Consider the following 23,322-nt stretch of genomic DNA (forward strand, 5'->3'; position numbering starts at 1 on the left):
GCCTTATTAGAGGCCAGGACGTCAAATTCAGCCTTTTTCATTAGTAATTCTTTAAAAAGACCAGAGTCAGGTGTGTCTACACACCTAGTCTGCAGTTCTGATATAGCCTTGGACAGACTAATACTATTTTCAGAGGTAATCTTTCTCTGGTAAGCAGCATATGATATGATTTCTTCCTCACAGGTAGGCTTTGCATGTCTCCCAAACTGTTGTAGCAGATACGGATGGACTAACATTAGTCGAGATGAATGCATCAATGCTATTGCTAATAATATTGATAAAATCGGGATCTGTGAGTAGAAATGAATTAAAACGCCAAGGGAGTTGTGACAAGGATCTGCCAGTAAGAGAGATGTCTACTATGACCGTTGCATGGTCTGATATTACTATAGGGCTGTAAGAGCATGAACTAACAGAGGAGAGTAATTTGTTGTCAGTGAGTAAAAAGAAAAAAAAACTATTTGGGAGAAAGTACCATGGACAGGAGAGAAGAAAGAGAATTGCTTGGCGCTAGGATTAAGAAAGTGCCAAACATCTGAGATTGCATATTGCGCCATAAACAGCTGGATGACTTTAGATGATTTAGATAGGGCAGAGGGCTTGTTAGATGAGTGGTCAAGTGAAAGATCGAGGCAGCAATTCAAGTCTCCCCCGAGGATGAGTTGACAGGAATTTAAGTCAGGAAGAGAGAAGAAGAAGTTTTTGAAAAAGTCCTCATTGTCCCAGTTTGGACCATACACATTCGCCAAAGTCAGACAGTTACCACAGATTTTCCCTGTAATTATAATAAAGTGCCCGTTGGAGTCTGATATAACCTTAAGACACAGAGAATGGGACTGACTTATGAATAAGAATTGCGGCCCCTTGGGCCTTACTTGAAAAAGATGAATGGTAAAGCTGGCCTACCCACCCTCTGCGAAGTTTATGGTGATCTAAAGCCTTGAGATGGGTTTCCTGTAGAAAGGCAATTTTGGCATTTAAATGATTTAAATGGTTGATGATTTTTATACGTTTCACAGGAGAATTCAGCCCTTTGACATTCCAGCTAATAAATCTTAAAGCGCCACTTGGCGGTGACAAGGTGTAAGTGATACTTAATGTTAAGGTTTGGCCAAGTGTCTTTCCTTCATGCATCCATCCCCATGACTCGCACCACCACCTGTTTAGCAGGACTGAGACTAAGGGTATAGCACCTGACTGGGTTGAGCCTGCTGAGTTAAAGTAGCACACAAGTAAGAGCAAAGAAACCATGAATTTAAAAAAAAACATAACAGTAAACCTAACTAACAAAACATTGAACATACAATCCTCTCTCCACCCAAGCCAACCTCTCCCCTTAACCCCAACCCAGTTACTGCAGAGAAGAACAGCAACAAACAACACTTTGATACACTAATCAGCATACCTTAATACTTCTTCAATTCTATCGCTTTACTCCCACCTTATGTTGACAAACTTAAAAAAAAACAAAAACAAGAGTTGAACTTTTTTAAATACCTCTAGCGAGACATTAAAGTGTTGGCAACAGGCATATGCAGGATCTTTAAGTGTTGAAACCTTACTATTATAATAAGATATTGAACATATATCAGGGAAGTCTTAAAGACGGTATTGCTTCGGAACAGTACGGAAATATGTAATTATAGTATATCGTGTTCTTCCCCTCTACTTCCAGTCAGTCAGGCAAATAATGTGTTTTAAAAAAGATTATACAATTACCAAAGCAAAGACAAAATTGGAAGGGGGGTGACTGTTAGGTATATGTGAAGCAGTAACAGTTGTCTTTCAACTCCCGTCGAAATAATAGTTAAAGTCCATTGCTCTCATAGCCTATTTTGAAAAAGAGATCAGTAATAGTCTGATAAATAAAGACAAATACATGACTACGTCATTAAAACGAATGTTGATAAAGAGAAACGCACAACTTGTCCTGAATGCAGTTAGTCAGTTATTTGGTAATTGTTAGAAGAAGAAACTAAGAAGAAGAAAAAAAATCAGCCATAAACGGCACAATAATAACAACAGGAGCGTATGTCAATTCACTTGCTTAAGGAGTTGTCTTCGACTAACTTGGCAGCCTCTGAGGAGGACAGGAGCCATGTCTTCTTCCCGTTAGGTAGGGTAATGCGCAGCTTGGCTGGGTAGAGAAGAGCCGGCATATATCCGCGCTTATACAGCTCAGTCAAACTTTTGTACTCAGCGCGCTGCTTTAACACGTCCGATCTGAAGTCGTCATAAAAGCGGATCTTATGGTTGTTGTAGGTCAGATCACCTCGTCTGCGACCCTCACGGATCACCAGGTCTTTAACTTGGAAGCGGTGGAATGATAGAATGACAGGTCGTGGCCTCCCTCCAGGAGCAGGTTTGGGTGCAAGGCTCCGGTGCGCGCGGTATGAACTCTGGGGGTGTAGGGAGGATTTCCGTACGTCAACGAGAAATTGGGGGAAAAAAACATTCTGATGGGCAAGAACCTTCTATCAATTCGGGTAGATCAACAATCCGGATGTTTTTGGCGTCTACTGCGGCCGTCCAGGTCTGTTAATTTAGCTTTGAGTGATTCGTTCTCTCCCTGCAAAGCGGAGCATAAATTCCTAAATTGTTGGAGACGTTGGTCGACCTCATTAGCGTTATCTTCCAAAGAGCCGATACGCCGCCCACGGTCTGCAACAATGGAACTCAAGCCGTCCAGTTTGAATGCCAGAGACTCCATAGATGATTTGAAATCAGCCGCGATAGCTGCTCTATGTTCTTCCAGTGGCAAGCTAATTTTAGCCATAGTTATGCTAAGCAGCCTTGCTAGTGTAACCGGTTATTTTCTTGCCCGGTGCGGGATCCGATACGGGGTGTACTGCACCACAAGGCGACATCACTAACCGCTCGGCTAAAGGGTCTAACGGGTCTTATTAGTAGTTTACACAAGCAGCTACGCTAGCAGACGAGGATTCCTTGACTTTTTCCAACTGTTTCCCCCTTACTTTGACATGATCGTGTAGTCCTTATCGTTAGTACCGACTCATAAACCTGTTGCACACAGTTTGTACTGAAAACGATGAGGTTTAAAAGGTAAAAAAAAATTAAATACGACAGCGGGAGCAAGCCGTACATGCGTCTACTCAGCTCGCGTCGTGCCAGAAGTCACCAACCCCCGGGAGAGTTGCGTGATTTTTAAAGGTTTAAGTTGCAGTTATTCTTTGTAGTTGTAATCTTTGTCTATGTCAGGTGGAATAAATAACGTGCACTATTTTCTATTTCCGGTTTCCTCCTCCGTTATTGTGTGCGCAGCGGAAACATCCTGTGTGCGGGCATTCTACATTCTTACACCCATCCATCCATCCATCCATTATCTGAACCGCTTATCCTGCTCTCAGGGTCGCCGGGATGCTGGGGCTCTTACATCCAAGACAACAACAATAATAATAATAATAATAATATTTATATAACGCTAGCTTAAATGCAAACAATGGCAGAACAGCCGGACGCTATAGCGATACAATAGCAGCAGCTAGCTTACACGGTGATTGAGTTTGCCCGAAACTCTTTAAAAACAACAAAAAAGTAACAACGTAAAAGAACAAAAGTCGCCTCTGGCTCTCACATGAACCATTATCAACATTTGTCGCAAAGTTTATAGTGCCTTGTGTATGGCAGTTACCTTAAACAGGGGAAATAGTGAGCGGAGAGGGACGAAGAAACCAGCACACATCTCTCGCCTTGACTCGTCTGTACTGAGTGACAGAGAGGAGCGCGATTCTCCCTAATGGAGCTTTGAGGCATTACCAATCGATCGACGCACAATTAACCCAGACAAGAACCTGCATTACCTATTTGTACTACTAACCTTATCCCAATAACCTTAGCAACATAGCTGAAGTGAAACCATGTTATGAATATGGAATACACGAAGAGAAATTGCATAACTCTGAGAGGAATTAAATTATTTTCAGAAAATTGAATTATTTTCAAATTATCCGCTACATACTCCCCCTCAAAATAGATGTTGTCCCCAACATCCTAACATTTGACCTTGGGTGTAAATAAGGGGTTAAACTACCTACCAATGCAACATTACATACTATCACTGTTGCTATACCTTGCCTTATGCTCTGTAAGTGTACTTTTACAGGCTGGAACTCTTTTAATACATTTTAATACATTTCATGTGGGTTAACCCAGAGTCCTTCAGTATTCTCTTTTGGTCTGTGTTACCTACAGTGTCCATTTGGCTAGAAACAGTTAACACAGTCACACAGCATGTCCAAAGCAATTACACTCTCCTTTGATACAGGTCCATGAGAGATATGATTGACTGCAACCATGTGGTATACTTTCAGTGTTGGGGAGTAACGGAATACATATAACGGCGTTATGTATTTAGAATACAAAATATGAGTAACTGTATTCAAATACAGTTACAATTTAAATGATTTTTTTTCCTTTGGTGCCATTCTTATTTTAAGAGGATTACGACACAAAATGCAGTGAAAGTGATACCTAAATGTTAGTTCAACAGTAAATTCAGTAAAACAGTATGCTATATTTTCATTTTTGTCTTAAGTTTTTCATTCTAACGGCTATGGAAATAAAGAAAAGGACAAGGAAAAGTTATCTTCTTTCTTCTTTTTTTTTACCAGATTAAAAAATTATAGATATTTTGTGTTTACATACTCTTCTAGTTTTTGTTGATATATATTTAAGATGACTCAAATGCATTCAGCCTGTTGATACAATAGAAGAAACAGAATAGTCTACTCAAGTAAGTAGTATTGTGTGAATGCTACATATACTGTTACACAAAATGTAAGAAAATATTAAAGTAATCCAAAGTATTTAGAATACGTTACTCACATTGAGTAATCTAATGGAATACACTACAAATTACATTTCATGACATGTATTCTGTAATCTGTAGCGGAATACATTTTAAAAGTAACCCTCCCAACACTGTATATGTTGAGCTGTTATCAGTCTATAAATGCATCTAATGTTCAACAGTCCCTTTGAATGTGAATTCTGTGAACAGTCCATTTGCTTTGTCTTCAGTGTAATGTACAGGCATTTACTCGATTCAGTGATGTGTGGTGTGTGATAACAATGCTCCTACCATCCATGTCCATAGGGTTGCTGGTAGTAGTATGGCTGCACAGTGTGTGTCCATGGCACCTTAAAGTTTGTATGATGTGGTGGTGTCCTCAAATTGTAGTAAGCTGGTGAGCCAAGTTGATCATATGTGAACACTTTAGGTCGCCTGTGCTGTCATCTAGGCCGCCAACTCCCTTGCTCACTGGTCCTGTTGTGCTCACTTGGGACAGGTAAAGGGACAGCCTTCTCCACAGGTGGGTCCTTAACATAATGGTCGCCTTGCTCAGGTAAGCGCTCAAGTTTATCACTCCATGTTCTCTCTCTGACTCAGGTGACATGTTTCCCTCCAACTGTACATGTTCAGCAGGTTCATCAGTACTCACAGGGTCCAATGTCTTCAGTTGACAGGGCTGAAATTGCTGCTGAGGTGGACTGGATAATATTCATGATCATCATCCTTTTCCTCTGACTGCTGCACTTTCTCAGCTCTCTTCACAGTTCTTCTTTTGTGGCTGTACTGGCATTTCAAGTGGCAGAGAGTCACATGGTTGGAGGAGATTGCGGTGGAGTATCCTTGATTTCCCCTTTTCCTTTTCAGGTCTGAGTTCATAAAGAGGAATGTCTTAACTGACTTGATGAACAACTGTGTGGACCACATCCTCCCAGTGGTTTCTCGGCTTGCCTGGAACACCGCGAGGTGTCACATTCCCAGGCTGTAATACAGAGCTTTTCACCTTACTGTCATAATGCCTTTTGCTTCTTGTGGCCACATTGTCACTCTACTGCTTAACAAATGGAAGGAAGCTCTCTCAAGTGATGAGCGAACACTGTTGCATCAGTATCATAAAATGGCTTTGTTAAACCTGATAAGAATGATGTGATGGGAATTCCTCTGAGTTTTCTTTTAAAGATCCAAATAGAAGGTCAATGTATAAAATGTTTGTTCAAGTTTTGCACAGGGACAAATTAAATGGTAAACCTGACACTCCATGGAGAGCTCACTTAGGTCTGAGTTGAAAGTGTTGGACCTGAGTGGAGAACACTGTACGAACCACCATTGATCAAAAGAGCTGCAGACCTGCAGTGGAGGGTTTTACATGGTATTGTGGCTGTTACGGCCACGGGTGTGTCCGTATAGTTTTGTGTTGCCTCCTGTATCACTCTGACTCTACATTCAGGTATCCGCCAGGTGCTCCTCATCACCTAATCAACCGGTCAACGAATCATCCAATTTTCATCAGCTGTGCAGTCTCCCATTTAAACCCCCACATGTGTTCAGTTCACCGGCCAGCTAGTTTAGTTTGTGTGATGTAGTTACTTTGTGTTTGTAACGTCTGGCCCGTTTTTGGTTTAGTTTGCATTGTGACTATTTTGAGTTATGTTTAGTTGTTTAGCTCTTTTGGGCGAGGGGATCAAGGTAAGATGCCCATGGGCAAACACCCCATCACGTAGCTTACCTCTGTTAGACACACTAGGTTAGCAGCGGTTGCCACCTTTTTGTCTTTAGGTTTGGTGCTTTTCAGCACTGTCAAGGGTGGGTTACTTTTGTTAATAGTTTGTTTTGGCAACCGTTCGGTTCCCTTGTCCTGTCATTGTTAATAAATATATTTATTTTATTATATCTATACGTTTATGTCTCACTGTGTTGCACCCTCACCTCACTGTTACTCGGTACACTAATAGTTGCACCCTCTCCAGACCGAGGGTCGTAACAGTGGCTGTTAATGCTTTTGTCTCTCTCATTTATTCTGATGTTAGCCACGATTGCCCATTTTGCACTAATTGTGGAACTGTTTGTCATTGTTTCATGGAATGTTGTTGACTGCTGCCCCTTTTTACAATGCTGGAATATGTTTTTGGAGTGTTTGGGGGAGTCTTTTCTAAACCCATGTACATTCTGGGCTACAGGTGTTCTCAGAAGAACAAAGATGTTAAAAGTAGATTTTTATTATTACAAAATGATAAAATCCGGAAGGTTTTTTGCAGTGTGTGGTGTTATAAAAATGTGCTTTGCTGTGCTGTGGATGATGAGCTGACCTTTGGTAGTGTACTGACATGATTTGGATTCTGTGAATCTTATGTTACTGACCATGTTGATTTTTATCCTGTTTATTATTGTTTTGTAACTTTTTTGTAATTTTTATTAAAGTATTGTTAAAATCTCAAATCTCTCCCTTGACCTTTCACTAATTGATCTCCTTTCACTGCCAGTCAACACATCTGTTGCCCATCTCCTCATCAGTGTAGCAGCATCTCCACCCAGTCTTCGCCAGATCGTAGACTCTGCTACCCATCAGTCTCCTATGCATCAAGCTTCTTTGAAAATCAGTTCTGATATTCAGCATTCAGCTCATGTTACCTGCTTTCCCCAGTTCTTACACTGTTTTCCATTTCCCTTGCAGTCCTGTCTCCCACCACTCATTTGGCCTGCCGGCTTCTCTGCTCTGGAGCCCTGCATTGCTCAACCATTTCAGATCCCTCTTCGGACCTGCTACCTTGGCTTCAAACTGCCCCTGCCCCAGCCTCGGCTATCAGCCCGAGCTTCTCCTAACCTAACCCCCACCTTCTCCTTGCATTATAATAAATATCTAACCCAACACGGGTCTCAGCCCGTGTCTCAGCCTGGGTTCCCCTGTTCAGTAACATCTCTTCCATACCCAGATCCAACACCCTCCATCCACCACTATCTTGCACTAGCTGAGATACTACTACTTTCATTTAGAGCAGACTGGAGGTTTTTGGACACATGAAGAGGCCAGGGAGGAGACGACCCCTACCCGAAACCCCTTGGGAAATACCAGTGAGCAAATGATCAACAAATACAGAATCAGGATGAGAAGACTGTTCAGACGCAAGAGCTGGGGTATTTATTGTAATAGAAGGGTGAATTTTTAATAAGTCTTTGAACCACAGCGATTCTGCTGTTACAGGGTGAGACCAGTGTAGGCACATCAGTCTTGGACGAGCGTCTTTGTAGTTGCTGCAGATGTGGAGAAAAACACAATTGCGTAAGTGTACACATTTTTATTGAAATTATTGCATATGGGCGGGTTGTTGAAGGTATGCATCCTGTAGCCGCAGCTGTCAGTTTTTTTCTCTCTGAGAGGAAGATAGATTATAGTTATTTTTGGGCAGGGCCCAATGCTGTTGGGAGGAAAAATGGAACCAGAGAACAGAAAGAGACTCTGAATGACCCATATTGCCACAAGTAATGCATGACACTGCTTGCGAGCCACCCACTAGCGTGGCCAACAATTCAGTGTCCAAGACAGACCAGTTCAAGTGGCTGTTTGTTTGAGTGGTGTAAGGTGCTGCTTTATGGGAAAACCCTTTGTGGAACTGGTAAGAAATATTTCTCCCATATGTCTTTATGCACGCTCAATAACCCAGGTAAGAAAATCAAAGAAAGTTGAATCAGTTCATCTGGATACATTTATTGACAGATTATTCTTTCAAATATTTATTCTGTCAAATGTTGCATCCAGATGAACTGATTCAACTTTCTTTGATATTTCTCCCATACCTCAAGTTTAAATCGCCGAACAGAGCCAAATATGTGTCCAGCTCTTGTCTACGATCTGGGTAGACAGAGCGTATCATCACATCATGATGGATGCCAAAAGCAATTACAAATTCACCCATTAACATATCTCTTGACAATCGTGGATCAGCAGATTTAATAACAGTTGTGAAGTTTTCCCTGGCGGAAACTTTGTTTTCACATTCTTGAGATGGGAATATTAAACTGATAAGGTTAATGTTTTTTTCCCTGCAACATTTTTTACCTTAATCAAGGAGAGATGTTAGCTCCAAAAGGAACATAAAACATACCTAGTCAAGTCAATTTTATTTGTATAGCCCATTATCACAAATTTGCCTCAGGGGGCTTTACAGCAATACAACATCCTGCCCTTCGACCCTCGCATTGGATAACGAACAACTCCCAAAAACAAAAAAAACAAAAACAAAAAAACCTCTAACAGGGAGAAAAATGAGAAGAAACCTTAGGGAGAGCAACAGAGGAGGGCTCTCTCTCCCAAGATGGACAACATGCAATGAATGTTGTGTGTACACAATTTACAGAATACAACCTTGAAAGAGGATAACAGAATTATAAGATAGACGAAGAATATGATGAGGAGGATGCCAAGCAGTGTCCAGATGCCAACGCGAACCAAGGACCCAAGCCATGTGACCAGCATCACCATGTAGACCTGACAGGAGAACAGAATACACATGCACACAGGGCAGACTCACATCACACAATTCACTTAAGTGGGAGAAGAGGCAAGAAAAAATATTAGTCACACAACAGAGTGAGAGAAGGCTATAATATTGAAACAAGATATGGATTTATAAGATATATATATAAACTAGCATAGGAGCAGAGGCCAGGGGCCGCTGTGGCACATTTGGTGGACTTAAATTGGAAACGGATGGCTGTGGTGCAGGTGCATGGATCAATGATATTTGAGAGGCAATAAGCATTGCAGAGGAAGATGAGGAGTCTTGGACATTCTCCAGACACTGGAGGAGAGTATCAATTGCATGAATATTATTTACCAGAGACTGCAGAGTTGATGTGAGGGCATTATCTGATGGATAAATGGCAGTATTTGGTTGACCGGGATGCACAGAGCTTGTAGAGACATCCTTACACTTAGCTTGAAGAGCTAGATGATGAGTTTTCTTTGTGCATTTGTGACCAGGAGCTGCTGTAGGGCCAGAGGTTGCAGGGGGCTCATCTCAAACTGGTGTTTCGCAAACCACTTCATTAGCCAAATCTTAAAGCTGCAAGAGATCCAGCCCCAGAGCCAGAGTAATACCCTGGGCTTTTATCATCTTCAGAATTTCTGAACCTGATTCTGTTTGCCGAGCTGCAACCCGAGTACTGTACCGAATTGCCGATGAAGTAGAAGCTGTTTCAAACAAGTCAGCATTGGTCAGTTTCAGAGTCTGTCATCATAAAATAAGGTGACAGCCCGAGAGTTAGCAGAAAAGCATAAAATAAGATGACAGCCCAAGAGTAGGCAGAAAAGCAAAACAAAAACTCGCCATACATGACCTGCACGATGACAGATGAGTGCATACCAACAGCACAAACACACTAAAGGTGGAGAAAGAATAATTTAAAAAGACATCAGTAAGATGATAGGCTAACAATGCAGGTGTGTGGATCTGCTATTGGTTAGATGAGAACAGGTGATGTGAACAACCGATAGCTCAGCTGACAACCCCAATGACGGCATGAGAAATTGACTGATTATGCGTGAGCGATGAGAATGGCAGGATAAAATAAGAAATATAACTACAGGCTTATGTATGCGTGCAAAAGAGTCTTCCGGGCTGAACTTTTGCTAAAGGTCTAATTGCCTTATTTCTGACAATGCCGCCTTGCTCCAAGATTTCCATGAGTCACCTCAGCCAAACCCCACCCTCTGAACTAACAATAGTTTATTTATAATGCACTTTTCCTAAATGTCAAATTCTAAAAATGTCATTTTCACACAAGAAACAGAACACGGAAAGGGAAAAGGTTTCAAAGCCATGACAAATAAAGAGACTGAAGTGGTGAGGTGTTACTTTACATAAGGAAGTGCTTGGCTTGGTCTGGCACAGCTTAACATTAAAACTATGATTGCTAGAAAAATTATTTGCAGACATCACAGTTAACATTAAAATCCTTTTCAAGATTTAACTGTAAAAAAATTTTTTTTTTCTGTGTTGCATCACACTACTTTGTATTTTCCTGATCAAAAAAATATTTGACTTTACAATCAATCTTGTCTGGAAGTCCAAAGACTGAAGAGAATTATAAATAAAACAGCAGAGCTGCAATGACGTGTTTGTTTACAACCACTTTCAAGTGACTATTGATTGACTGAAATTAATGATTCATGAAAACGCCATCGCTTCAATGTTTTTCTTTTTCCTTCAGTAACAGTTCTGTGATAATACAGAGGCCTTTTGCTGGATTTTGCTGAAACTGTGCAAAGTCGACACAATTCTCCAAGGGACTAGTTAATGGTTTTCAGGGTAACACAAACTGCCCATAATGTTTCATCATACAGTATCTGTTTGAGAGTCACCATCTGGAACAAGCTGACCTGGACCCTGGGCTTTTGGATGTGTCCAGAATCTTTAGAAATAACAAACTATACACAGGCAGTGTGAATCATGTAAAAATTTTCGCATAAATGCTTGCTGACATATTCAATATGCTGTATCCAAACCAAGACTGGTCATTGCCACATCTGGTGCAGTGTAAGTACAGTCTTCTGAGATGGGTTCATTCTACCTTCACATCATAATGTTGAGCAATACAAGCAACTTCTTCAGTATGCTTTCTTTACAGCATTTTTTCTGAAATTTACTCAAATCAAGAAATCGATATGCAACTAATATTTTCAGTACATTGATTTAAAAAAAGTAAATTCTTACTTAATTCAAAACATTAATGCCATTCCATTATCCAAGCCGCTTATCCGAATTTGGGTTGCGGGATGCTGGAGCCTATCCCAGCAGTCATCGGGCGGCAGGCGGGGAGACACCCCGGACAGGCCGCCAGGCCATCACAGGGCTGACACATTCACACCTAGGGACAATTTAGTATGACCGATTCACCTAACGCACAGCTTTGGACTGTGGGAGGACACCAGAGCACTTGGAGGAAACCCACGCAGACACAGGGAGAACACACAAACTTCACACAGAGGACGAGCCAGGATAACCCCCAAGGTTGGACTACCCCGGGATTCAAACCCAAGACCTTCTTGCTGTGAGGTAATCGTGCTAACCACTGCACCACCATCTACTACTACTACTACTTTCGGCTGCTCCCATTAGGGGTCGCCACAGCGGATCACCCATTTCCATCTCTTCCTGTCCTCTGCATCTTCTTCTGTCACACCAGCCACCTGCATGTCGCCCCTCACCACATCCATAAACCTCCTCTTTGGCCTTCTTCTTTTCCTCTTCCCTGGCAGCTCCATATTCAGCATCCTTCTCCCAATATACCCAGCAATATATGAGCCACATATTTGATTTGGCAAAGCCGGATGGCTTTCCTGACACAACCCTCCCCATTTATCCGGGGTTGGGATCGGCACTAAAAATGCACTGGCTTGTGCATCCTCAGCGGCTGGTGTGACCAATGTGTGGCTACTGTGCCACCGTGCCACACTCAAAACATTAATTCATGTTTTAAATAAAGTAATTCAACAATTAATGTCAACAGGTACTTTGGACAATTCAGATCCAGCTGATGGAGCTCTCAATGAAAATTGCTATCTTGAAGTTAAAAAAACAAAAAACAAAAACCATTGCATTGTCAGCTTATTGAACTTTTTCTGTTTTGCATCTCTCATTTCTCTGACAAACTTTTAAACACATACTTAGATGAATAAAAAAATTGTGTGTGCACTGTGGACCCAGCTAATGTATTTCTTGTGTCAACAGTGTTTTTTTTTTTAATTGGTACCTTGTTATAATGGATTTAAGTTTTACCAAATGACTGAATCATTAGACCAGGTCCCAAAAAAAAAAAACCAAACAAAAAAACAAAAACAAAACAAAAAACCCCAGCAGCATCTTTCACTTTTTTTAATTTCAGAACTAGCAACACATACAGGACAACAAATTCAATTACATGGGTCTACTGTATTAAAATTAATCAGACATTTTTGTTCAGTACTCAATATTTTACACTGTACTTTTCGTACATTATCACTCCTGTCATAAGAAGGCAGCTAATTTTCAGAGATTACCTCATTTACGTTTCAGTTAAATCTTCAAAATATGCAGTTTGTTTTAACAGTTCACGTGAGACACCAAGCAATTTTAATTTTTGTCTAATTTACTAAAGATATGTAGAGCATACATAGTGTATTGTTTAGCATATTCTCCAAGACCTACATCTCCTCAGACCAGAATTCAGAGCAGAGTTCCCCATAGTGTAATGATGAGGGGCAGGGGGGGTTTCAATCAGCTCTCTTTATCCACCATGCTGGGCACCAGGAACTGGATATTACCAATTCCTTCCCAGTTACAGGCTCACAGGTGGAATACGATGTGTCACAGATCACACTGCCAATATTCTGAATTTAATTAATCTCTTTACTTCTTTGCTTACCTGCTTCCCTGAAGACTGGTGAAATTAACTCAACACATTATTTCAACTAAGTGAATCAATGAGGTTAAAACACTACTGCAGCAATATTCAAATTACAGACCATTTAGCCCTTAATTTAAGCAAAATATGGCATTAACATGCCTGTAATGACTGGGCCAGCATTGACAACTGACATGGAAATACTGGGCCTAAAATCGGACTCTAAGTCCCATAGTGAGGATCTAAGTATACGTTTGATGTGTACAAGAAAGCAGCAAACACTTTTTAAATGACAAGGTATTGCAAAATAGGATGTGCACCTGGACATACATTTAGCATAAAGCATTTTGAACTGTACTGGAGAAAATCAGCATTGTTCACACATTTCAGAATTATGATGACGAAAGACCCTGGTTTCAGTATATCTCATTTACTTAGGTTTCTTTCCTGGTTAGCTGGCGATTACTAAACCAAATTGGATATTTATTTTCACGAACCCTAAAACAGAAACATTGACATTTAGAACTCTGAATTCCTTTAAGTGAGGTGCGGTCCATTGGCAACAGTCACGCCATTACACGTGGTCCTCTTCATATTTAGCTTTTCTATTGATCCCTGCTCGATAAGGTAAGGGAAAAGGCGAGACTTCAGACTTGACTGGCGTGACTCACTGTTGCTACTTCTGTCATGGTTTCCCCCTGTATGCCCTTCTTCATGCTGTTCTTCCTCTTCCTCAGCACTGGATGTGCTGCCATCGATGTCTGAATCCAGCTCAGGTGCATTTAGCCTGAGTCGGATGTTGGTGGAATACTCTATTTCCTCTACACAAGGAGGCTCATCATCTTCAAAACAACTGTGTATGTGTGTGGGGGGGTAGGACATGGGCGGGGAAGAAAAAGAAAGGAAAAGGAACCAAGGTAGGGAAAAGAGGGGAGGAAAGGAAGTTAATTATTTTCAATAGAATCACTGAGATGAGACAATTTGTGCTGAGATTGATAACTTTCTTCTCTGGGCTCTGGAATTATCTTTTAGCTTCACAAAGACAGTAGAATAAACACAACGACTGGAGTAGAAGAACACACTATAAAAGACTGGATGATACAGAACAGAACAGTAAGGAGGTGTATACTGTACCTTAACCCCTGACACTGACTGTAGTGTAAGACTCAACATTACATTTACTATGTTGCAATAAATCAAATAATGTTTATTAGGAGAAGAACACCACTGAAAAGAATGGAAAAAACACTTGCTTCTGTGAGAGGAGGTGAGATGATATTTACCAGTGGCAAATCTGATTAAATTGATAACTGATGATTACGCGATAAGTTTATTAGACTTTTTCTTAATTTTTTACTAACTATTAAATAACAAAAGCAAACAAAGAAACAAGAAAAATTCCCCAAATGATATGATATGCTGCAGAGCTAACACTAACTAGCCAGGCACCAGTCTCCTTAGACAGTGTGACCTTGAGCTGAGACAGAATCGTGTTGATTGACAGCTGACAGAAAACCCAGCACCAGTAATCTGATTACACGTGAACATTATGGAAACATGTTGGGGGACGTGAGAGGGAGAAACAGAGACAGAAAGACAGGCATGCACACAGAAAGAGACATAGTGTGTGTGTGTGTGTGTGTGTGTGTGTGTGTGTGTGTGTGTGTGTGTGTGTGTGTGTGTGTATGTGTGTGTGTGCCAGTAAAAAAGAAGGTGATGTAGGATATACTGGGCTCCATAGTAACATGTACAGTGTAACATGTGCATGTTATACATGTACACAATGCTCTACATGTGTTTGATGGGGTGGGTCATTAAAACAGATACAAGAGAACGAAAGAAAGCGAGAGTATATGCCATGCTAATCCTATATTTGTGTATGTGTGTGTGTGTTTGTGTGTGTATGTGTGTGTGCGTGTGTGTGAGACATCTACAGGGTTTTACAGTACTCAAAAAGACTAACTTTTTAAGATTACATTTAGGAAACGTGTAAAAAAAAGTTGTGCTACATCATTAGTGTTATTTATATTATGTTGTTGTTTAATGTTACTGGTATCTCCATGCCATTATCTCAATGTGTTGACCATCTGCCAATTTGCTGTGCTCTACTGATGTGTGGTGCATGCAGTACATGTAGATATATAAGGACTTAAAATTAAGACCAAAATGCTAAAACATAGGCAAAGGCCAGGATATGTTTAAAAAAAAGGGTTTGATGAAAATGACAGGCAGTCTCGTAGTCGATAAACAGGCATGGGGTCAAGCACAGGAGGTCCTGATATGTGCAAGAAATATGTACAAGAGGGCCAGTCAGGCAGGGAAGCTGACAGACAGACAGGCAGGCAGACAGGCAGAGTAAGGCAGGCAGACAGAGAAGCTCATAAAGTCAGTAGACAGGTTGGGTTCATACACAGGTGGTCTTGCATCAGTTGACAGTACAAAAGGGGCAGGCAAGAGATCAAAATACAAGCAGGACTCAGAACTGGGCAAACAGAACCAGAAAAAAAGATACAGGCTAACGGGAACAGAATAGGTAAACACCAGGGAGCACACTAGAACAAACTGGCAACTGGAGCTGTGAAGAGGGCTGTCATACTATGTACTTCAGGGAGGTGCTTAGTAGGATAGGGAACAGCTGATGGTGAACAGACAGGAAGGAATAAAAGCATAGATGATTTGTTCTAGAATGTTTTTAGGCAATGCTGAACTGATTAGAAGATTAGAAGATAATTTTATTGCCACTGTACATACATACAATGAAATTCATTCTCTGCATTTAAACCATCCTCTTTACACACACTGGCTGGGCAGCCATAGTGGAGTGCCCAGGGACCAACTCCAGTTCTTTGTGATTGCCTTGTCAGGGGCGTAGGCAGGAGTATTAAGCTTAAAATGCATGTATTTTATGGTGGGAGGAAACCAGAGCAAACCCACACAAATACGGGGAGAACAGCAAACCTCACACAGAAAGGACCTGGAATGGCCTGGGGTTTGAACCCAGGACATTATTGCTGTGAGGCAACCATGCTAACCACTTAGCTACTGTGCTGCCCTGGCAATATTTTGATTTTGGTAATATTTCTGAATTGTAAAAAATATGACTGAAGTGGAGCGTGTTTCCAGCTTTAAATTCCTTGGAGTCCACATCAGCGAGGACCTTTCGTGGACATTAAACACCCAGGCCCTTGTGAAAAAGGCCCAACGACGCCTGAATTTCCTGAGGAGGCTGAGGAGCGCCCGTCTTCCCCCCCAAAATTCTCACCAACTTCTACCACTGCACCATAGAGAGCATCCTGACCATCTGCATCTCAGTGTGGTACGGCAACTGCACCTCAGTAGACCAGAAAGCTCTGCAGCGGATCGTCAAGGCGGCCCAGCATATCACCGGTACCCAGCTCCCAGCCATAAAAGACATTTATCACAAACGCTGCCTTCGAAGGGGTCTGAGCATCTGCAGAGATCCCACCCACCCCAACCATGGACTGTTCTCCCCCCTGCGCTCTGGGAGGCACTACAGGAGCCTCAGAGCCCACACTACCAGGCTCAAAAACAGCTTCTTTCCACAAGCTGTTGCCCACCTGAACCTGGCTACCCACTGAATGTCTGTAGATATTTTAAAATATTTTGTACTCCAGCTCTCTTTTAACTTATTTTTAGCTTTGGTCTTCATGTGTGTATATCCTATATTGTGTTTGTCTGTGTCTGTTTTGCACTGATTGGTGAAGCCACAGCCCTCATTTCATTTTTAACATGTGCCTGCACATTGTTTTTAATGACAATAAAAATTGAATTGAATTGAACCAATTTCTTAATGTGATGGTCAAAATTCAGGTTTTAATCAAACACAACAACAAGATTTCTAGCAGAAGGTTTTTATATTCCATGCTAAGTGCCTGAGGTATGGACTAATTATCTTTGAAACCTGGTCTGCACCAATAACCAAGATTTCTGTTTTGTCCATATTCAGCTGTAAAAAATTCAGTGACATTGAATATTTGATAGCAGTAAGGCAACAATATGGAGTATCCAAATTATTAAACACATTGGAGATACATGAAACATAAACCTGTGTGTCATCTGTATAGCAGTGGTAGGCAACAATCTTAAACTGATGAATAATATGATGAAGGGGGAGAATATATAAGCTGAACAAAATGGAACCAAGGATTGAACCTTGTGGGACCCCCACATGACTTATAAGCCGACGCTGAGACAAATCCCCAATGGGCAACCTGAAAGATCTTTCTGTAAAATATGAGGAAAACCAACTGAGGGCAGTTCCATTTATGCTGACCCAGTGCTTTAGTCTATCAAGGAAGATGATATGATAAATAGTGTCAAAGGCAGCAGACAAATAGCAATACTAAAATGGACTGATGACCAAAATCTGCATTCATAAGCATATCATTAATGACTTTCAGCAGAGCAGTCTCAGTACTATGCAGCTGGTGAAAACTGACTGAAATGGGTTGAGAACGTCATTAGCTCCCACAATTTCCAGTAGTTGTGTAGCAACAGCCCTTTCAACGATTTTTGAGAAAAAGGGTAATTTAGAGATTGGTCTGAACTTATGAGGGAGTGTTGGATCAAGGCCAGGTTTCCTTAAAAGGGGCTGAATTCAGGCTTGATTGAAATAGTCAGGGAACAAACTGGGGGACAAAAACTAATTTACAATACAGAGAACACAAGGTAATGACTTCTAATACTGCTTTGAACAATCTGGGGGGTAGATTGCCAAGTCCACAGGAGGATAAGTGCATGGGTGACACAATATCAACAACTGGTTGAAAGGGCAGGGTTTACAACTCGATCAATGTTGCTAAACGGAACTCTAGAGTTGGACTTTTTAACAGCTATGAGGTTTGTGAAACCTGTAAGTTTCTCTTTTTCGATTAATACATTTTAAGAAGGCAATAACTCTTTCATATGGAGGAGGTGGACTTGTAGGTTAGTTTTCTTCCACCTTCAATCTGCTCTTTTACATTCTCTTTTGAATTGGCAAATATCCTCACTTACTGAAGGTGATGGATTTGAGTGGTGCCCTGACCTTGCCCTAACAGGAACAATGTAATCTAAAACTTATGAACATAAAATATTAAACTGATCAACCAAGTCATTTACATCATGAGTTAAACTGCTACACTGAGCAGAGAAAACAGAGGAAAAATTAACAGCAGATCTCTTATTAAAGATGTGAGAGTGAACTATATGTATTGAGAAAGGAGTAGCTACTTTAAGTGTGACATCGAACAAGACAGTTTTGTGATCAGAGACAAAATCTTTCAAGATGAGGGAGTTAACAGATAAACCTACAGTAAAAATTAAATCAAGAGTGTGGCCTCGTTCATGTATGGGAAGTGATACATGCTGTTTTAGGTGAAAAGATTCACAAGCACTTAAAAATCCAGATGCAAAACTATTAGTGGGGTTGTCCACATGAATATTAAAGTCTCCAACCTATAAGATTTGTCATAGCTAAGAACAACAGAAGAAGAAAAGGTACTATTGGGTTTAGGGGGACAATAAATAACACTACAGCAGACAGCAGTATAACAACTGACTTTGAACATCAGCACTTCAAAGCTAGGTTTTTCCACTGAGATGAGGCTACAGTTCAAATTATTTTTAAGAGCCACAGTAAGGCCACCTCCACGACCAGCTAGTTTGGGGGAATTAAAAAACAATTTTGGGGACAAAGCCCAGCGAAAGAACTGACATCACCGGACCTAAGCCAGGTGTCTGTTACACACAGGAAATCAAAATTGTAGGTTGTAATAAAATCATTTCAAACAAAGGTCTTATTTGCTAAAGATCTTCCATTTATAAGGGCTAAATTAACAGGCATGGTGAGACTTATAGGTTGAGAAGCAGCTGTGATTGGCTGAAGATAACGGAACTGATTCTTCTGATTAACTATTCAGTTAGAGTTATTGACGGAGGGTCTCATACTTGTGAGGACAAGTATAGCGATAGCTGGGGTTCGAAAAGGGTAACATAGGGGATATATACACTCACCAGCCACTTTATTAGGCACACCTGTCCAACTGCTCGTTAACGCAAATTTCTAATCAGCCAATCACATGGCAGCAACTCAATGCATTTAGGCATGTAGACATGGTCAAGACGATCTGCTGCAGTTCAAACCGAGCATCAGAATGGGGAAGAAAGGTGATTTAAGTGACTTTGAACGTGGCATGGTTGTTGGTGCCAGACGGGCTGGTCTGAGTATTTCAGAAACTGCTGATCTACTGGGATTTTCACGCACAACCATCTCTAGGGTTTACAAAGAATGGTCCGAAAAAGAGAAAATATCCAGTGAGCGGCAGTTCTGTGGGCGAAAATGCCTTGTTGATGCCAGAGGTCAGAGGAGAATGGCCAGACTGGTTCGAGCTGATAGAAAGGCAACAGTAACTCAAATAACCACTCATTATAACCGAGGTATGCAGAAGAGCATCTCTGAACGCACAACACATCGAACCTTGAGGCAGATGGGCTACAGCAGCAGAAGACCACACCGGGTGCCACTCCTGTCAGCTAAGAACAGGAAACTGAGGCTACAATTCGCACAGGCTCACCAAAATTGGACAATGGAAGATTGGAAAAACGTTGCCTGGTCTGATGAGTCTCGATTTCTGCTGCGACATTAGGATGGTAGGGTCAGAATTTGGCGTCAACAACATGAAAGCATGGATCCATCCTGCCTTGTATCAACGGTTCAGGCTGGTGGTGGTGGTGTAATGGTGTGGGGGATATTTTCTTGGCACACTTTGGGCCCCTTAGTACCAATTGAGCATCGTGTCAATGCCACAGCCTACCTGAGTATTGTTGCTGACCATGTCCATCCCTTTATGACCACAGTGTTCCCATCTTCTGATGGCTACTTCCAGCAGGATAACGCGCCATGTCATAAAGCTCGAATCGTCTCAGACTGGTTTCTTGAACATGACAATGAGTTCACTGTACTCAAATGGCCTCCACAGTCACCAGATCTCAATCCAATAGAGCACCTTTGGGATGTGGTGGACCAGGAGATTCGCATCATGGATGCGCAGCCGACAAATCTGCAGCAACTGCGTGATGCTATCATGTCAATATGGACCAAACTCTCTGAGGAATGTTTCCAGTACCTTGTTGAATCTATGCCAGGAAGGATTAAGGTAGTTCTGAAGGCAAAAGGGGGTCCAACCCGGTACTAGCAAGGTGTACCTACTAAAGTGGCCAGTGAGTGTGTGTATATATATATATATATATATATATATATATATATTCCAGTGAGTCAAGTACATTCTTTATGAGACAGTACAAGCCTGTTTCATGCCATAAGCAATCATCAGCTGTCAATAAAGCTACTTGAGGAAAGAACATACCATACTGCCTCGTCATGCACATCACGTGCACAATGTCCAATGGGGAAGGGAGAGGTGCACCATTCAAAATTTCCAAAACACGTGATTGCTAACGGTCCGGTGGGGGGGGGGGTTGATATTTGTCTATTGGCATGATTTATTTGTAATTACAAATCTGGTTTGCAAATGATAAAACACTTTTCAGTTAGACTTAGATTGCACATTTTACTACTGGTTGAATATGTTTTGTTCTTTGAGAGGATTTTCCAGGTGGTTGAATAATTAATGTTTCTGTCCGCCAATGACCCAATATAACGGCTTAAAGATGTTGCATTCTTGTTTCTAAAGCTACACATGTGCATTAAACCTCTTTTTGAATGTTCCCTCTGTTACATCGACGTAGTACGTCTCTATTTTGCCGTTGTCATCTCTCGTCACCATAGCTTAGTAGATAACTCCTTTTGTCTGGCATTTTCTTTCGAGGGGGCATGAGTCTTTCACAAGGCAGTTGCAGTTGGGGGAGTCCGGTTGTGATGAAGATGCCATTGATTTGTTCATGATTCTTGTGTTGTGGGACGATATTGTTTGTTGAATGTTAGGCATGCTGTAACTAATTATGATGGTGTTCCTATTGAATATCTTCCTCAGTTGATGATCCAGGGTAAAGCACTTATCCAAAAGTTCAAAAAACTGCTTACCAGTGTTTGTGGCCACGGTATCACTGTAGGGTGGGTTGTACCAGGTGATGTTTCGTCTTCTGCTTTGTTTGTTGATTTGCTGGCAGTCAGTGTTTAATGGTGGGTTGTACTTGAGCTTAAAATTGTAGCTGCTCTTTAGTAATAGATCTTGGTATGGGGTATAGCTTCATTGAATTCATTGAAGATGGACTCATTATATGATAATTTTGAGAGTCTTCTATTAATTACAGAATTTATTAAAAATTAGTTACAGCTGCATGCTAACGTTCAACAAATAATATTGCCCCCCCCCCCATTGGACCATAAGCGATCATGTGTTTTTTTTTAAAAAAAATTTAATGTCACACCTCTCCCTTCCCCATTGGACATTGTGCACATTGTGCATTGTGCACATTGTGCACGTGATGTGCACGACGAGGCAGTAAAGGGTATGTTCTTTCCCGATTAGCTTTATTGACAGCTGATGTTTGCTTATGGCATGAAACAGGCTTGTACTGTCTCATAAAGAATTTACTTGACTAACTGGATTATTTTGCTCCTTATTTGTTGAGCACTTTCCCTACCGTTGAATGTTTCTTTTAACAAAGTTTATATACACTACCGTTCAAAAGTTTGGGATCACCCAAACAATTTTGTGTTTTCCATGAAAAGTCACACTTATTCACCACCATATGTTGTGAAATGAATAGAAAATAGAGTCAAGACATTGACAAGGTTAGAAATAATGATTTGTATTTGAAATAAGATTTTTTTTACATCAAACTTTGCTTTCGTCAAAGAATCCTCCATTTGCAGCAATTACAGCATTGCAGACCTTTGGCATTCTAGCTGTTAATTTGTTGAGGTAATCTGGAGAAATTGCACCCCACGCTTCCAGAAGCAGCAACCACAAGTTGGATTGGTTGGATGGGCACTTCTTGCGTACCATACGGTCAAGCTGCTCCCACAACAGCTCAATGGGGTTCAGATCTGGTGACTGCGCTGGCCACTCCATTACCGATAGAATACCAGCTGCCTGCTTCTGCTCTAAATAGTTCTTGCACAATTTGGAGGTGTGTTTAGGGTCATTGTCCTGTTGTAGGATGAAATTGGCTCCAATCAAGCGCTGTCCACTGGGTATGGCATGGCGTTGCAAAATGGAGTGATAGCCTTCCTTATTCAGAATCCCTTTTACCCTGTACAAATCTCCCACCTTACCAGCACCAAAGCAACCCCAGACCATCACATTACCTCCACCATGCTTAACAGATGGCGTCAGGCATTCTTCCAGCATCTTTTCATTTGTTCTGCGTCTCACAAACGTTCTACTTTGTGATCCAAACACCTCAAACTTGGATTCATCCGTCCACAACACTTTTTTCCAGTCTTCCTCTGTCCAATGTCTGTGTTCTTTTGCCCATCTTAATCTTTTTCTTTTATTGGTCAGTCTCAGATATGGCTTTTTCTTTGCCACTCTGCCCTGAAGCCCAGAATCCCGCAGCCGCCTCTTCACTGTAGATGTTGACACTGGTGTTTTGCGGGTACTATTTAATGAAGATGCCAGTTGGGGACCTGTGAGGCGTCTGTTTCTCAAACTAGAGACTCTAATGTACTTATCTTCTTGCTCAGTTGTGCAACGCGGCCTCCCACTTCTTTTTCTACTCTGGTTAGAGCCTGTTTGTGCTGTCCTCTGAAGGGAGTAGTACACACCGGTGTAGGAAATCTTCAATTTCTTAGCAATTTCTCGCATGGAATAGCCTTCATTTCTAAGAACAAGAATAGACTGTCGAGTTTCAGATGAAAGTTCTCTTTTTCTGGCCATTTTGAGCGTTTAATTGACCCCACAAATGTGATGCTCCAGAAACTCAATCTGCTCAAAGAAGTGCCCATCCAACCAATCCAACTTGTGGGAGCTGCTTCTGGAAGCGTGGGGTGCAATTTCTCCAGATTACCTCAACAAATTAACAGCTAGAATGCCAAAGGTCTGCAATGCTGTAATTGCTGCAAATGGAGGATTCTTTGACGAAAGCAAAGTTTGATGTAAAAAAAATCTTATTTCAAATACAAATCATTATTTCTAACCTTGTCAATGTCTTGACTCTATTTTCTA

At 41.3% G+C, this 23,322-nt stretch overlaps 1 protein-coding gene across 1 annotated transcript in view; it reads right to left on the reverse strand.

The window, feature by feature from the left end:
- Positions 1-13,726: 13,726 nt before the first annotated feature.
- LOC130114340 (cytosolic carboxypeptidase 4) overlaps positions 13,727-23,322 on the reverse strand; it is a 254,308-nt gene continuing 244,712 nt past the window's right edge. Inside the window, exon 27 of the mRNA XM_056282197.1 lies at positions 13,727-14,042. Coding sequence (XP_056138172.1) covers positions 13,727-14,042 — 316 coding nt within the window. The remainder of the gene's footprint in view (positions 14,043-23,322) is intronic.

Source organism: Lampris incognitus, chromosome 6 (genome assembly GCF_029633865.1).
Source record: "Lampris incognitus isolate fLamInc1 chromosome 6, fLamInc1.hap2, whole genome shotgun sequence".
Lineage (NCBI taxonomy): Eukaryota > Metazoa > Chordata > Actinopteri > Lampriformes > Lampridae > Lampris > Lampris incognitus.